This window comes from Amblyomma mixtum, chromosome 2, assembly GCF_055824585.1.
Source record: "Amblyomma mixtum isolate Tamu chromosome 2, ASM5582458v1, whole genome shotgun sequence".
In the NCBI taxonomy this organism is placed as follows: domain Eukaryota; kingdom Metazoa; phylum Arthropoda; class Arachnida; order Ixodida; family Ixodidae; genus Amblyomma; species Amblyomma mixtum.
In genome coordinates, this window is record NC_143013.1 from 318,609,953 (window position 1) to 318,625,976 (window position 16,024).

The window sequence follows — 16,024 nt, forward strand, 5'->3', positions numbered from 1 at the left end:
GTGGCCTTTTGCGTTTCGCCTCCATCGAAACGCGGCCGCCGCGGCTGGATTCGAACTCAGGAACTCCAGCTCAGTAGCTGAGCGCGCTAGCCCTGAGCCACCGCGATGGGTCGAAATATTGTGCTAAAGCAGTTTTTTCAGGTAGACAACACCACCACGTACCTAAAAGCGCGGTTGAGGTGTCCACTTACCCAGGGAGACAGTTTTGCCCGTCTTTTTCAACGTCAATATCAATTTGCCCAATGTAAGTACGCCGGCGGCCTATGCTCCAGTGCCGCGTTTCTGCAGCAGTGTGGTAAACGCCAGCGCGCATTCCTCTAGTGCCTTGTTTCTGCCGCAACGTTTTCCACGGCAACGCATGCAGCGCACAATTCTCTGTCACTACCGTCACATAGCTCAAAGCGCGAATATTAGTTTGATGGTAGTATTGGTTGATGAATAAGACGACGTGCAATGCACAGCGCGAGTGTGTGATGCAGTTTAACACGAGGCGTGGTCGGCTGAAGCGATCTCGCAAAAAAATTCAGGGGGCACTTTGGCTCTCTAAAGTGCTGCAAGGCGAAAGCCTTTCCTGGCGCACTGGTTTGCATCGATTTCTTGATATTTTTTTAGTTTTTAATTTTTATTCATTTTTAATTTTTTTTCGTTTTATTTTTCATAATTTTTATTTCTTTATATTTCTCTTCTAAATTTTCTGTTTTATTTTTAATTTTCCCGTAACGGGAAGCGGGGAAGATTGGTGTGAACGAAGACACCGTATTCACTAGACGCGCCTTTGTTCATTCCTAACCATCGAGCTGGCATGGCGGAGTGGTTAGCGTGCTCGTCTCTCTCACTCCGGAGACCCTGGTTCGATTCCCCAACTCGACCAATTTCCTACTCGGTTTTGTTTATTTATCTGGTCTGACTAGGAAGGCTAATTGGTCAATTAACTAATTAACTAAACTCAGTCCCTCTTAGTTGGAGCATCACTATACGATCCCTTTAATTGTTTGCATGATTACTAGCCAGAGTACAATTGGCCCCGTTTGAAATTCGCGCACTATGACGTCACGAACATTTCGACCAATTGAAATGCGTGACATTTCTGTCGACAACGCCTGCTTACAACGATGAGACATGAAAGGCTTCCACCCTAAAAAAGGCGATAGCCTAGTGCTCTCGCGCAGTGGCCAGCGAAGCTGATCGGTTCGCACCTCCGCGGGTTCAAATCCCAGTAGCGGCAATATTTATCGTTTGCCCAAGGTCACCCTCAGTCATGCTTCACACAAACCGGTGAACCAAATTGACGTCGTGAAGTAGTGCTTTGGCAGTAAAATGCTGTCAACGCATAGGCTCCCCTTGGTAGCGCACCAGTAAAAATTAGGTAGTGGCTTAGCTCTGGTTAAGCCAGGATATACAAGCGAAAAGCTTCAGTTATTCTTAGTTTGACGGCCGTCCACACAGTGCCTGTACGGAGGCGGAGAAGGAGACGGAAATCGGCGCGGTTAAAACTGCCCGCAGGAATGCGGGGAGGCGGGTTGCCGGCTAAGACGCGGGCAACACGCGGCTGCAACGAAAGGTCAAACGGTGGGCGAGGAGGCGAAGCGCGCAGCTGTAGCGACAGCGAGGAGGCGACGCACATGCGCAGTAGAGCGCGGCTACGCCGAAAGGTCAGGCGATGGAGTCGGCGGCGGCGACGGCTGCGGCAGCGGCGAGGAGCGACCGCCTGCGCGGCGCGTGACGTCACTCGGTTTCGCGCATGCGCATAACTCACCAGTTCGGCTCACGCGAAGCTCGACTCTGACCCGCGTAGAAAAAAAAATCACGAAAACTGGAGGGGAGACATAAGCTCTGCATTATGGGTAAGACGCGATAGCGTTGGTGTGTTAATGCCCATAAATACGGAATAATTCACGACTTTGCAATCATAGATCCTTGCTGGCGCAGTGGTGTAGCGTTTAAGGTTTGGTTTGGTTTATGGGGTTTAACGTCCCAAAGCGACTAAGGCTATGAGAGACGCCGTAGTGGAGGGCTCCGGAAATTTCGACCACCTGGGGTTCTTTAACGTGCACTGACATCGCACAGCACACGGGCCTCTAGAATTTCTCCTCCAAAGAAATTCTAGCCGCCGCGGCCGCGATCGAACCCGCGTCTTTCGGGTCAGCAGCCGAGCACCATAACCGCTGAGCCACCGCGGCGGCTTAGCGTTTAAGCGATGCGCCACTGGCCGCGATGGCAGGTGCTGTAACCCGTGGGGCATGTTCGACCCAGGATGCTGTTACCAAGCAACCAATCATTAACTACCACCTGCCGGGGTGAATTCGCCACATAGATGCCGATTTTTTTTTTTTCCGGGCTTCCAGGTTCTATGCTACAGCGCCATTCACTGCAAATCGGCGGCAGCAATCATATCTTCTCAGTGTAGAAGTGAAGAACTTGAATCGAGGGGCGGGCAAAATTTCTGTTGAATTTTCTCAGCCATATGAATAGATTTTTTTTTTTTGCTGCCGGAAGGAACGCTAACATATGCAGAAAGAGCCAGATAATCAATTTTTACTTCAAACAATTATTGGTCGGAGCAGCCCCTTTAGTGAAATTTTCATCCTAACTGAGTGAATAGCCATGCTAAATATGCATAAATTAGCAGCGCGGGAAGGGTGCGTACTACTACTGCTAGTAGTAGTAGTAGTAGTAGCAGCAGCTGTTGCCCTCTAAACATAACGGTGCATACCCACTTGGGAGATTGGCCATGACACGACTTCGAGTTTTGTTATAAACTTGGATTGCGTAGTAGCTACTCCTCTGCTTCTTTTTCACCGCCAAAAGACCCAGTCCTCATTTTTCTCCTTGTTGATCTGAATTAGTTCTAACAGTTAAAAACGCACCAGCATCAGACGAAATAAGTGTAAGCAAGTGTCTCACTCGTGAATCTTCCGTTCCAACAGCATTAGACAAAAGCTACTTATGCAGTCAAGCATTCTGGAGACTCAGCGACCGAATTCGTCTCTTGGAATGAAAAAGCATGTAATGATGATATTCTACCATAGTTTCATTTGCGGCAATAGAGCAGGAAGACGCTATTTGAAATGGAAGATGAAAACTGAGAGGCTGCCGTGTCCTTTGTCAACCGGTAAAGCTTCTCTGGCCCATGGTTTGATTAAACAAGCATCGTTTCGGGAGTTGTTTGCATCCACGGTGCGTAAGTTACTGGGACAATAAGCCATAGCATGCCGCTCAGCAACGAAGCACCAGCTCAACATTTCGGCGATCCTGATAGTGCGGACTTCATATAAGTACCATCCCTATTTCGTTCATCGACGGTCTAAAGCTTTCACAGAAATTCGATCGGCTGTGTTTCCTTTGCCACTCGTTTGACGTTGTTCCGTTTGAGCACTCCGTCACTTTCTCTCTCTCACACACACACATACACGTGCACACACAAGCCCCCAAAATGGTGACAAAAACCGAAATAAAACGAAGCGTTCAACAGTCCTGAACGAAGCATTTTTTCTTTATTTTGAGAACACTTGCCGAACACATGTACAATCGCAATGCAACGCTGCGCCAAGCGTGGGGTAATGGTGGCTGACACTTGTCTTTACGGCCTGGGCTGTGCCTGCAGCGTCGCCTGTACAAAGTGGGTAACCACCCCGTAGGCTCCGAGTAAAGCGGTCAGCGCGATGACGAGCTCACAAGGGGCCCTTCGATATACAGATGAAAAGTGATGAATGCTTAAACATGCGCTCCGCTTGCAGCTCGGGGAGGACATTCTTCTTACACATGCACACATGACAGCAGGGGTGGGTTCGAACGATCCTGGTGTGAGCATAAAGTTAACATACGTGTATCTCCGTTGAGGAATGATCCTTTCAGCCAAAAAAGACAAGCGCATGCGTAAATAGCCCTCGTTGTACCTTGTGATCATACCTTGCTTCACAAAACGATGATTTATGCGCTCATTCGGCTAACACCCGTATGTACACCGTCAGGGAAGAGAAACAGGGGAGCTCCAAGGTGACTCATGGCGAGTGCATTGTGGCGGGCTCCCGGCCGATGTGCGACATCTGCACGTCGATGGGCAGCCGTGTGTCGTAGAGGGAGGGCGCCTGAAGGATGATGCCGCACGTGCCCACCAAGCTGGCCAACGTGAAGATCCACAGGAACAGCCGGTCCAGCACCATGGCCACGTACTTCCAGTCCTCGCAGTCCTGCAAGTCCATTAGTAGATCTCCTTACAGTCAGTCCTCTCGCACAGCGCGGGTTCCACGGCACCCGTCTCCATGTGCGCATCGTGAAGCGCCAGTATCGTATAGCAGATATGGCGCCTGCTAATCCTGCACTCGTTTCGCAATGAATCCCTTGATTTTCCTTTGTAACGCTGGCAACTGGCATACAGTACTGCGAAAGAAGTGCTTCCTCCATGAGACGCCATTTTGAGCATTAGGGAAAGTCGACGCGTGCCTTTGGTGATTCCAACTTCTGAATGAAACGCCGATTATAGGTATCGTTTCAAAACTCGCACTTCGAGGACTGAACAGGAATTAACATCACACCCATCAAGACTCGTTTTGTACTCCTTGAAAATCAACGCATAACGGCGCAAGAACAAGACCGAATGATACCAGTGAAACATTGTAATGCAGAAAAGAGTGTACTCATCACTGTTCACTGCACAGGCATGGAGGCGTCGTACGTGAATATAATGTTTCGCTTAAAATAAAAGTGTTCCTATCTTGCCTTTTCTGTTGGAAGCAGGTTGCAATTAAAGGACTCAAAACCTACTCTGTCGGCCGCTAGCCGTGCTACTTTGACTTATCTGCTTTGTGGCTTATGACACTACGGTGGATTATGTTCCGTCAAGGGACACGTCATAGAAAACCTGAAAATCCATTTCAGAGCAGCTGTAGCCACCTCCGAAACACTCCATGACGATAAAGCCTAAATGGGAGCAGACGCCGCATTATTACACCGCATCCGCACGGAGTTGGCTCCGTACAGCATGGATGATCAGGATAGGGCCGGCATCGTCGTCTTTCTTCTCTTATTTCAGTCTTTACGACGACCTACACTGCCACATTCTGTGGTCCCACAGCATGACGTGTAAAGGCACACCCTGCTCGCTTCTCCAAAGAGAGCAAGGGTGTCACGTGGCTCAATAGACACGTTTAAACACCCGGAAATGGCATAGCACGCAGGGAGACTTCCTGGTTTCTGCGATATTTCCGCGGCATGACATCAGGTGAAAAATGGTGAAGGCGCTAGCCAGAAACGTTTCTATTTCTAATCACTTGCATTGAACATGATGGAGCCCTTTTCTTGATATTGATGATGATTTTTTTTTTTTTGCGCTAGGGCATCTGTGGCCAAAAAACGACATGATACAAGTTTTTTCTCTTCTACTCCATATGGGGCCGAAGACCCTTTGACCAAGCATTTCACGCAAAAGAAGCCGAGCACAGGCAGTGGAAAGCTTGTACCCATTCTATCACCGTTGGGTACACGGTGGCACTTGGGATCGAACCCCGCACCTCCCGCTTGCAAGGCAAATGCCCAAACGACTAGGCCTCTACTGCGGTCTTTCTTTCGTTCGTTCTTTCTTTCTTTCTTTCTTTCTTTCTTTCTTTCTTTCTTTCTTTCTTTCTTTCTTTCTTTCTTTCTTTCTTTCTTTCTTTCTTTCTTTCTTTCTTTCTTTCTTTCTTTCTTTCTTTCTTTCTTTCTTCCTTTCTTTCCTTCTTTCCTTATTTCTCTCTTTCGCTCTTTCCTTTCTTTTTTCTAAAGTGTTGCTACGGTGGAACAGTTGCCGCTAGGCTAATGGCGCTTATAGTCCGCGTCATGAAAAGGCGCAGTAACTGTCGCGTGGAGCCCTCCCAGCTCTCCTGGCTTAGAATCTCATCAACCACTTCTGCGGTTGCGCGAAATCTTAATCCATTATTGCGGCAGCCACCGCCTCCACCCGGCTCCTGCCAAGGGGCTGAGTAAAACGGAGAAGCAAACTCTGCGCCGCCTGCAGACAGGAACTTTTCTCCGTCCTGCCGTAATCAAACTCTTTGATCCCAAGATAGATGGGTGCTGCCCGCTCTGTGGAGAGATCTGCGATATATTTCGCATGGTGTTGCCGTGTGCTCAGAATCATCACCTTCCCCCATTCCCCTACCCCTACCCGAGAGGAATGGGAGACTGCCCAACTCAGCTGCTCCACACGCAATCCCAAAGGGCTCTGGTAAAGCGGGCGCGAGACGGGACCTCGTCGTGCGGTGTCACGGACTAAGGATACCGACCATGCAGCGAGGTCTTCTGACCCCCAAACTCTCTTTCTGAGCATTAAAAATTTTTTCACCGCCGAGGTTTTGCCGTGAGTCTAGGATCGAGAATGAAAAGCGTACGCACGCTCTCGTCGTCGTCCTCCTTGCGTATGTGGTCGGCGATGAAGAGCACGCTGTCTATAGCTCGGCGCACCTCGGGCGCGCACGCGCCGCTCTCGGGCGACTCGGACTGCGGCGGCGGCTGGCGCTCGGGGGGCGCCGCCTCGGGGGGCCTGCGCAGCAGCAGCAGCTGCAGCGGGTCCACGGGCGGCTGCTGGCGATCGGCCGCGTCGGGCCGCCGCAGCAGCAGCAGCCGCGGCATCAGGTGGACGAACACGCGGCGCACCCAGGGCGCCATGCGGTGCGTCGAGGGAGAGCGGAAGTGCACGTTGAGTACGCCCACGGTGACCGAGATGGACAGCGTCACCAGGATCATGGTGAAGAGCAGGTACTTCCCCAGCAGTGGCACGGCTAGCGACGTGGGCGGGATGATCTCGGCCAGCAGCAGGAAGAACACGGTGAGCGACACAAGGATGGAGATGCAGAGCGTCACCTTCTCGCCAGAGTCCGAAGGCAGGTAGAAGACCAGCACCGTGAGGAACGAGATGCCCACGCACGGGATTATCAGGTTGACAGTGTAGAAGAGCGTTTTTCGGCGCATGGTGATGTTGAAGGTGATGTCCGGGAAGGGCTCCTCGCAGCAGTCGTAGAACTCGTTGTTGTACTTGGCGGGCACGCGTAGGATGTCCCACTCGACGGACTTGTAGAACTCGCTCATGTCGATGCCGGTCTCCACCACCGCCACTCCGGGCTGCTGCTTGACGTGCTGGAGGTCAACCTGGGCGATAGTGGGCGGACATCATCTTACGCTGATTCCGACCACAAGCACGTAAACAAGCATGAAAGAAGCCAAAAGTCAGTGAAACCACGGAGTTCTAGAATATGGGAACATGTTCTTTTGTGGCGGTGTTGATTAGAGTCAAAAATGAGTTTAGATCAGGTATTATTTTACAGAAGGCAGAAGCCAGGAGAACCATACGTCGCCTGCACTTTCCGCCAACTTCCTCGTGCCCGCACTGCAGCCAGGCACCGCTGCTAAAGTGCCGCGATGATCATCCCACGAAACGGGCCGCACGAGCGCGCAACTTGCTCTTTGCAGACGCATTATTATTTTACTTGTCCCCATATAACAGATTTTTTCTTTACCACCACTTTACAGGCGGGTGTCGTCGAACGAGTCGTATAAGTGCTGCCGCGTTGAACGCTTGCAGTCAATGCTAAGCTTGGAGCTATTGGGTTGGTGTCTAAAACTGCGAGGGTGGCCACGCTGCAAAAAATACGAGTGACGGTGTTGCACATACCTCGAGGCCGTCGTAGGTCCACGAGCCGAACTTCATGAGGCAGTTCTGCTCATCGAAGGGAAAGTACTCCACGTCGATCTCGCACGTGCTCTTGTAGAGAGCCGGCGGCTTCCAGACCACCTTGCCGGTCGAGTAGACGGTCGCCTTGTTCATGAGGATAACCTCGTAGTTGCCGTCCGCGCTGCCGTCCAGACCGTTCACGTATGGAAAGGAAGGGAAGAAAAGAGGCGAGAAAGCCATCGTAAGGGGCTCCCATTCATGAATGCGCTAATCGCGGATTTATCGCGTGAAAACAGGCCTCTAGTAGAACAATGTGACCAGTGCTGCGTGGTCAGAGGTCTGCCATTCATCGCCATACACATTCCTGTACGGTCTTGCGCAGCACGGCCGCGACGAAGCAACAGACAGCATCGCAATGTGGGAGCACGAAAATGAACGAAGCGAAGAAAGAAAGAAAGAAAGAAAGAAAGAAAGAAAGAAAGAAAGAAAGAAAGAAAGAAAGAAAGAAAGAAAGAAAGAGAGAGAAAGAAAGAAAGAAAGAAAGAAAGAAAGAAAGAAAGAAAGAAAGAAAGAAAGAAAGAAAGGAAGGAAGGAAGGAAGGAAGGACGGAAAGAAAGAAAGAAAGAAAGAAAGAAAGGAAGAAAGGAAGGAAGAAAGAAAAGAAAGAAAGGAAGAAAGAAAGAAAGAAAGAAAGAAAGAAAGAAAGAAAGAAAGAAAGAAAGAAAGAAAGAAAGAAAGAAAGAAAGAAAGAAAGAAAGAAAGAAAGAAAGAAAGAAAGAAAGAAAGAAAGAAAGAAAGAAAGAAAGAAAGGATGAATGTTGTCCCTCACTTGAAGCGTAATGGCCAGATAACATTTTATAAATTCTTCAATCCTCACCAGCGCCCTTGTGGTTATTAGGCAGGGATAGATGAAGAAACGATTAATAACAAATTACTGCAGTGTTTGCTCACGTTCGAGAGAGAGTTCAGGGCAACGCCCAGGACGTCGAGTTGAAACTGGCGCTACAACGTATTACAACTACAACTGGGTACAACTAGCCCAGCTTTCTGCCTCAAACGTGTACTCCATCATTGTAAACCGTGTAAAGATGGCCACAGGAAGTCTCTTCATTTATCATGGCAACATTTGCATCGTTTTCTTGAAATAGCAGGAAGTGTTCGGGAAACTGAGCAGCCGTATAGAATGAAAGTATGTGTCAACGGGCCGTACGACGTTCGTTTGCTGCCCTAACTTAATCAGGTTTGTGAAAAGAGTGCTTTTCAGCGTTTTTGTGTCCAATGCAAGCGCCATGCCAGCGCAGCTTGATTGATGAACCAGCGCTCGTCACACTACGATAAATAGCCGGCCCTAAGCGTGACAAGCAGTCATGACACTGTATGTCTATAAGACATTGTGATAACACCTGTAGTGTGGGCAGACATCACGTCAAGTACAGTTAACTGAGCATTATCTATTGAGGGCCATAATAAGCAAAGCTGTCACTTCCAGATTTGTTAAAGTATATTACGTGTGGCTCACTTGTTGAACAGCACGATGTCTGGCAGCCACAGGCTCTCTGCGGGCACGTGGATCATGTCCACGCCGCCATAGTCCTCCGGGTTCCAACGGAGCTTGTCGTCTTCCCACTCCTGTGAACCAAAGAATGCTACTCGTGTTTTCCTTTGTTTTTTCAGCCGTCGACTGACAGTCACCAACGACCGTCAGCAAGCAAAATTTAAGCGCAGATGCTGATTGATCGACCTTACGCACTAGGAATTCTCTGGAAACCACATATCAGTGCCGTCCTTCAGAGTGGAGGCAGCCTTTATTCATGCCAAGGCCATTTTTGTTCACACAGGCTGACCGCATGAATCTTGGTGTAACCAAGAAAGCTCTAAACTTCTAGCTGAAATTGAAATTTATGTCTGACAGCACTTTCCTGACAGCGCAGCGCGTGATGTCACGTCGCTGAACCAAAATGGCGAAATAGTAAGCATCACGATTGGCGGCGCTGGGTATCGAAACACCCTCCTTGTTCACGCATTGGACCGTCCCCCAACTATGAGCATCGCTTGTAGATTATCAACTAATCTAAAATGAACAGCACGGTAATAATGCTGAGGTTGGCTCCAACTCGTCTTTAACAAACAGCGGTGGTAACTTCGCCAACAGACAGGTCGCATCTCTCCATTTTTATCCGTCGTAGCTATGTTTTCATGGCTTCGCTTTATTGCATTCCCACACGCACCCAACAACGCTGCATTCTACCTGCTGCTACCCCTTGGTGCCACTTGGTCGTCCTTGCCTGCGTAACTCTTTGTGATCGCACAAGGATCCTTGAATTCAGTTTCTTGTAAACTCATGGTTCAACACGGAGGTACCACTTGGATACGGACAAGGCATTTGTGTATGTATATTTGTGCGCTCTTATTGGCATTTCCACGAGTTTTTTTTTTTTTTTGTACTGCTGAATAGCGGTAAAGCGCTGCGGATTTGACTAAGATTTACTCCCATGTTGTTACTGGGCAGCACTACTATAACTTAGGGTGAAGTAATACGAGTTTTTTTATAGCTAAATTTCTGCAGAAAAAAAATTCTGTACAGATTTCTGCAGCGTTGAACATTCCATCCTGCTGCAACGGTTACAGTGCTGAGCTTCCCGAAATATATTGTAGCGTGGATCTCCGCAAGATAGGGAGTTTATTGTGTTATTCATGGTATACTATCGGGGTAGTATAAGCAAAAGAGAGGGATACTTCAAAGGGCTGTCCTCTCTCCTGTGTTAATTAACATTCTGCTCAGCTCCATTCCCACTCAAAACGAAGTTCGCATTTACATCTACCCGGACGACATCGCGTATTTTGTTGCTTCGACCAACATCCATTCCCTTAATGTTTGCATGCAAGCATAGTATTCGAGTACCCTCTAACACTGGCTTAACAGCGTATACACCTTAGGCTAAATTTAAGCAAGCGCGCTGTCCTCGCTTTCTCGAAACAAGATCCTATCTCATCCTTCGTGAGGCGACATGAGCGAGAATTCTACGGGTTGTAAGCTGGCCCTGGACATCGCCCGCACCCAACTGACTCTTCTGACTGAAGCCGACCATCCCACCCGCCTGGGGTACAGTGCGAACCGGGACACCAGCCTGGACCTGACGCTAGTTCAAACGGAACACTCGTGCTCGTGGCCAAACCGGGAAGAAAATCTGGGCAGCAATCATTTTATCCTTGAGACGGCGATGCAAGTGAGAGTGGACCGCGCGTCTGACCGTAGGCTGCGCCTCACGGACTGGGACGCCTTCCGACAACACAGATAGGCTAAGAAAGACGGCGAACGCTTCCCCTTGGCTAAATGGATGGGACAGCTGCAGGCGGACATAAAGAAGGTCACCTCTGTAGTGCAGGCCGCAGTAAAGGCTCCCGAGATCGGCCCACACCTCCCTCATCATCTCTGGGAGGCTGGAAGAGAGCTTGTCCGAAGGTGACGGAAGCAACGACACAATCGCAAGCTATGCCAACGCATAGCTAAAGTCACTATAGCGGCAGAGCACTACGCGGAGGAGCTGACAAGCTCCAACTGGCACAGGCTCTGCCCCAGGCTACAGGGAACACAGTACAGCTCAAACGTGGTCGCTGCTCGCGGCCTCCTCGACCCGTCCAAGTTACCTCCAGGAACCTCGAAAGCGGCCGCCAAGCCATAAGGAAGCGAAATACACCACCGCACTGCTGCACGCCCTGGAGGCTCGCTTCATACTGAAGAGCCCCAGACCGCAGTATCATGACTATACCCTATGACAGCGAACGCACCTGCCTGGACGACGACATCAGAGAGTCCGAGGTCTGAGCAGTGCTCGCGAACCTGACAAGGAGCACACCTGGGGCGGACGGCGCAACATAGAAGATGCTCCAGAACCTTGACGATGGCTCAGTAGCCGCTCTAACAGATTATTATAATGAAGCGTGGAGGGCCGGCATACTCACGCAAGAATGGCACCACGCTGAGATCAACCTAATTCCTTAACCAGCCAAGCCGATGGCCCTCCTGAACCTTCGTCCCATCTCCCTGACGTCGTGCGTTGGAAAACTGATGGAACACATCGAGCTCAACTTGCTCCCCTCACACATAGTAGAAACTAACGCCTTCTTCCCTGACACCATGTTCGGATTCCGGCCGCATCTCTCGACCCAAGACGTGCACCTTCAGCTGAAAGAGGAAGTGATAGACCATCCTGGTAGGATCCAGGTCCATGCTGTGCTGGCCTTAGACCTGAAGGGAGCCTTCGACAACGTGTCGCATGATGTCATCTTGGCGGCCCTAGCGAGGTCACACTGTGGCCAGCGCACTTACGACTACATGAGGGCCTTCCTCTCAGATCGAACCGCTACCCTCAGCATAGGAGACGTGCGCTCCGAACTAATCCGCCTCACAGGTCTGGGCACCCCACAGGGCTAGGTTCTGTCGCCCACGTTGTTCAACGTTGCGATGGCTGGCCTTCCACCGCTGCTCTCTAGAATTCCTGATGTGCACCACGCCCTTTACATCGACTACATCACGATGTAGATGACGACAATCTCGGACGGCCACATCCAAGATAGCCTTTAAGAAGCAATGGAGGTGACCTAAAACTATGAGAGCGGGCTTACGTGCGCACCCGAGAAGTCGGAATTGCTCGATATCCGCGCGCGCTGGAGGACCCAAGTAGTCGACCCCGATATCGACCTCCACCTCGAAGGCAGTGCTCCCATCCCTAGAGTGAACAAACTACGGGCGCCGAGCCTGTACCTAAAATCTAACGGCCTACACTGTACAGCTGCCCCCGAAGGAATTTGGGCAGGTGGCACACTTGATCCGCCTCATCTCCAACAAGCGCGGGGGGGTCAAGGAAAGTGACACCATGCATGCGAATCGTGCAGCCATTCCTAATCAGTTACGTTCCAGGTACCTTATCAAAGACTCAGTCGAAGCGAACTGAATCGGCTGAATGTCCCTTTGCGATCGGCGGTCAAGACAGCCCTCGGACTGTCCCCGTACACCTCGACATACCGCCTGCTCCAGCTGACCCTACACAACAGGGAAGAAGAGCTGGTGGAAGCACAAAGGACCAGCTACCGGAGGTAGCACCTGCCATTCCAGGGCATTGGTACAGCATAAGGAAGGTAACAGCAGCGCAAAAAGACGGGGACACAAGAGACACACAACCAACAGGACTGGCGCTGAGCGCCAGTCCTGTTGGTTGTGTGTCTCTTGTGTCCCCGTCTTTTTGCGCTGCTGTTACCTTCCTTAAGATGAACCACCGACTAGCCCATACAAAAATTTTGATCGATTGGTACAGCACTTAACCGCTGTGCAACTGCGCCAGGAGTGGTATGAGGACTCCCAGGGATCTATGAAGATTAAGCAGAGGGAGACCAATTCTGCATATATAAGCATTAAACCATTAGCATCGCGTCATACCCTTAAGGGGGAGCGCGAGCCACGATACAGCGGCGACTGCCTTCGCGAAGCTAGCGCGCAGATCAGAAGGGGTGCGGCGGTGGCTGCATAGAGCCATGCAGAGGTGGAATTTCCAGCTGCGTATGTTGCATAACGCAGCAGCACGCGATGACTGCGTTCACAAAGTGAGCGGGCTAGCTTACGCCTTCTCACACGTAAGCAGTCTTAAGCGTCTCTGCTGACTTCTAAGGCGATAGCGTTAAAGGCCCCGTTGTCCAAAAAATCCGGTGTCGAAGTTGTCGGCGTAGGCGTTGTGAAAGAAAAATCACGAGTATGACTGGCAGGCTGGCCACCTAGGTCATGGGACCTTGCAGCGTCATCACAACCTGCCCACCGTAGAGTAAGCAAACTGTTCACCGTGGCAGGTGACAGTGAAATTAATGATTGGCCGCTCAGAAAGAGCAACCCGGTTTGGTCAAGGCCCACCGCTGGGAGCACCTGCCATCGCAGGGTATACTGGCGCATCGCTTAACCGTTGCACCGCTGCGTCGGGAGAGGTTTGAGGACTCCCAGGGATCTATGAATCTAAAGTAAAGAATGACCCTCTGCATATTTAATCAATACGCTATCGCGTTACACCCTCGAGGCAGAGCTTAAATGTCCCCTGCAATTTTCTTTTTAGAAAACACTCCTGCAGTGGGATTACGTGAGGAGATTGAAGCAATGTCTCGAATAAAATAAATCAATTATATGTGTCGCTTCTTCAGACGAAGTTTACTATTAACCACCTGTCCTGTCTTTATACTTGCCCATCGCTTACTTGCGCAGCTTGGCCTTACGAAACGGATTCAAGAAAGCACATTGCTGCCGGAAGAATCATCACGCGGCTTTCCTTCTTTTATTTAGTTTTTTTTTTTGTTTGGGAAGTAAGAACCGTATCACTACTGTTTCTTTTTATATCCTAATGCGCCTGAAGTTTCTGCTTCCCTTTAACCGTCCTACAAAGTTCACCTATAAGCAACTAGGAGCATCCGCCTTCTAAATCTCGGGGGAACAACGACAAGAAGTGATGCTCACAAAGGCGTACCCGTTCTTCTCTTCTACGGCTGCAGATATGTACCCCGGTCAGGACACTGTTGTCATTTGGGTGCCTCCGTTTCAGGAGCCAGCCACGAAAGTAGGTCTAAGCCTGTGCACGAGCTCAGGGCTTACGTGCCTTCTCCCACTGGAAGTGCTCACTGAAACTAGCGGTGGAAGGGTTGGCGGGCAATGCAGGACGGATGGCTTTGTTAAGATGGTGTGTTAGCGAGCCGGCGGTGTTTCTGCACGCAGAAGGAACCCCTGGCCAAGGATGCTCGACTCGCAACGTAGCACCGTGGGCGCAACTAATGAGAACAAATTACAGCTATGTCGGTGCGGCCTCCTTGTGGAGGTAGGCGGAAACTTTCAACAGTGAAGGCAAACTCAACTTTCTCCAGACGTTCCGACTACACCCTGAGCGAATTTAAATATTGTGAAACTGCAGTAAGGATGAGATGCTGCTTCTCTGGGTTGAGCCCGCGCTTGTCAACCTGGCATCTGCGTGCGCTCTACAGTCACGTAGCAGCCTTTACTCGGGGGCAGTGTGCGTCACCTGTGCTTCACGAAAACACCCAAATGCTGAAAAGCACGCACAGAAGGTAGCTTTCGACGCCTATTGTCTCACCTGTTCCAGCCAAATGTTGGTGGTCATGACCTGGTGCTTGAGGTTCTGCGGAGAGGAGGAAAGGAGCGTGAGAACGCGGCGGAGAGCAGTCGTGCGGACGGCACTTACGATGTCGATGAGCTGCGACAGCTTGAGGCCCACTACGATGGTCACCTTGTGCGAGTGGTTGCCCACGGGTCGGATGAGCCGGTTGTAGTCGGACAGCAGGTCGTCATGGAGCCGCTTGGCGTCGCGCGACGCGCACGCAGCCACCGCCAGAAACACCAGTCGCAGCAGCAGCATCGTGCCGGAATGAGTTCACGGCGGCTCTTACGGCGCTCCACTGCGCCAACGTCTGGCCTCGCGAGCAGCGCCGCTCGTCGCATCGATCGGCGCCGCGGATGCTGGGCCGGCCGGCGTAGCCCATTGTTGCGCCACTAAGAAGCGCTGTTGGCGCTGTGGCCAGCGTCGGGGCGTTCGTTTAGCAACCAAGCGACGCGGGCGACATCTGCGAGCTCATTCCGCTCCCTTGCCGCTTTTTTAATTCCCAAAATTTGTTTGATATAAGTGCATTTCGTTAACACTCAGCTGGTCTGGCGTTGGCTAGCACGACTAGAACATCATCGGGTTAACGATTATAGTTTCCTAGTGGCCGTGCTCCAAGCGAAACTTTCGAGGACCAAGGGCCACCTGCCTTGAATTTCAAAATCGTGACAGCCATCACAGGATGTAGGGGGCGCCTGGGACACTAACTTCCAGCCTCAGTCATCGCCCGTGGGCGCCACCTTTTGTGAGGCCGAGGGGCGTGGCCCGCTCAGCTACTGGCGCCCCCGTCGCGCAGCCATGGCCGACAGGGCATCGATCCTGCACCCGGCGGAGATACCGTCTCGGATGCGATCGCAGGAAACGCTCTCGGTGTTCCCCGACACCTCTCAGCGCAGCGGGCGCCTTCGATTGGCCGCCGCCTGCATTTCGGAGGAATGCGGAAACGCGTACTCGACATAAAGATGCCTCGGGAAATTAATCGGACGCCCTTCGAAGACGGCATGCACGGGGCTTTGCGTACTTCCTCCTCTCTTACTGCGGAAACTTGGCAGCAAGCGCGCCGCAGTATATGACGCAGAGCGATGATTTGCACAGAGTATATAGGCTGTTTGACATGTACCGGGGGAAAATTTGTATGTGAGGATGCCGCCTAGTCGACAGCACTGTGTCGGATAAAGAAGACAGAACTAGCGCTTCTCAAGTAAGAGATGGTGCAAACAGCCTAGAAAAAAAC

General features: G+C 51.0%; 1 protein-coding gene across 2 annotated transcripts; it reads right to left on the reverse strand.

The window, feature by feature from the left end:
• Positions 1-3,428: 3,428 nt before the first annotated feature.
• Positions 3,429-15,310, reverse strand: LOC149365131 (acetylcholine receptor subunit alpha-like). 2 transcript variants are annotated; one of them, XM_089575220.1, is made up of 6 exons: positions 14,875-15,310; positions 14,767-14,811; positions 9,165-9,274; positions 7,646-7,826; positions 6,370-7,122; positions 3,429-4,190 (listed from the first exon to the last, which is right to left on the reverse strand). In XM_089575220.1, exons 1-6 carry the CDS (start codon positions 15,046-15,048, stop codon positions 4,002-4,004), a joined length of 1,452 nt encoding a protein of 483 aa, XP_089431346.1. In that variant the 5' UTR covers positions 15,049-15,310; the 3' UTR covers positions 3,429-4,001. The 2 variants fall into 2 exon arrangements, with proteins under 2 accessions (XP_089431346.1, XP_089431347.1); XM_089575221.1 differs by lacking the exons at positions 14,767-14,811; positions 14,875-15,310 and adding an exon at positions 9,396-9,428.
• Between the last annotated feature and the right edge of the window lie 714 nt (positions 15,311-16,024).

What these genes read in the sequence shown, in the direction of transcription:
- LOC149365131 (XM_089575220.1), bottom strand. Translation starts at nt 15,048, where the DNA reads ATGCTGCTGCTGCGACTGGTGTTTCTGGCGGTGGCTGCGTGCGCGTCG. An exon ending in TGTCGCAGCTCATCGACATC is followed by an intron (nt 14,812 to 14,874) that starts GTAAGTGCCGTC and finishes TCCTCTCCGCAG; the next exon opens with AACCTCAAGCACCAGGTCAT. An exon ending in GACATCGTGCTGTTCAACAA is followed by an intron (nt 7,827 to 9,164) that starts GTGAGCCACACG and finishes TCTGGACGGCAG; the next exon opens with CGCGGACGGCAACTACGAGG.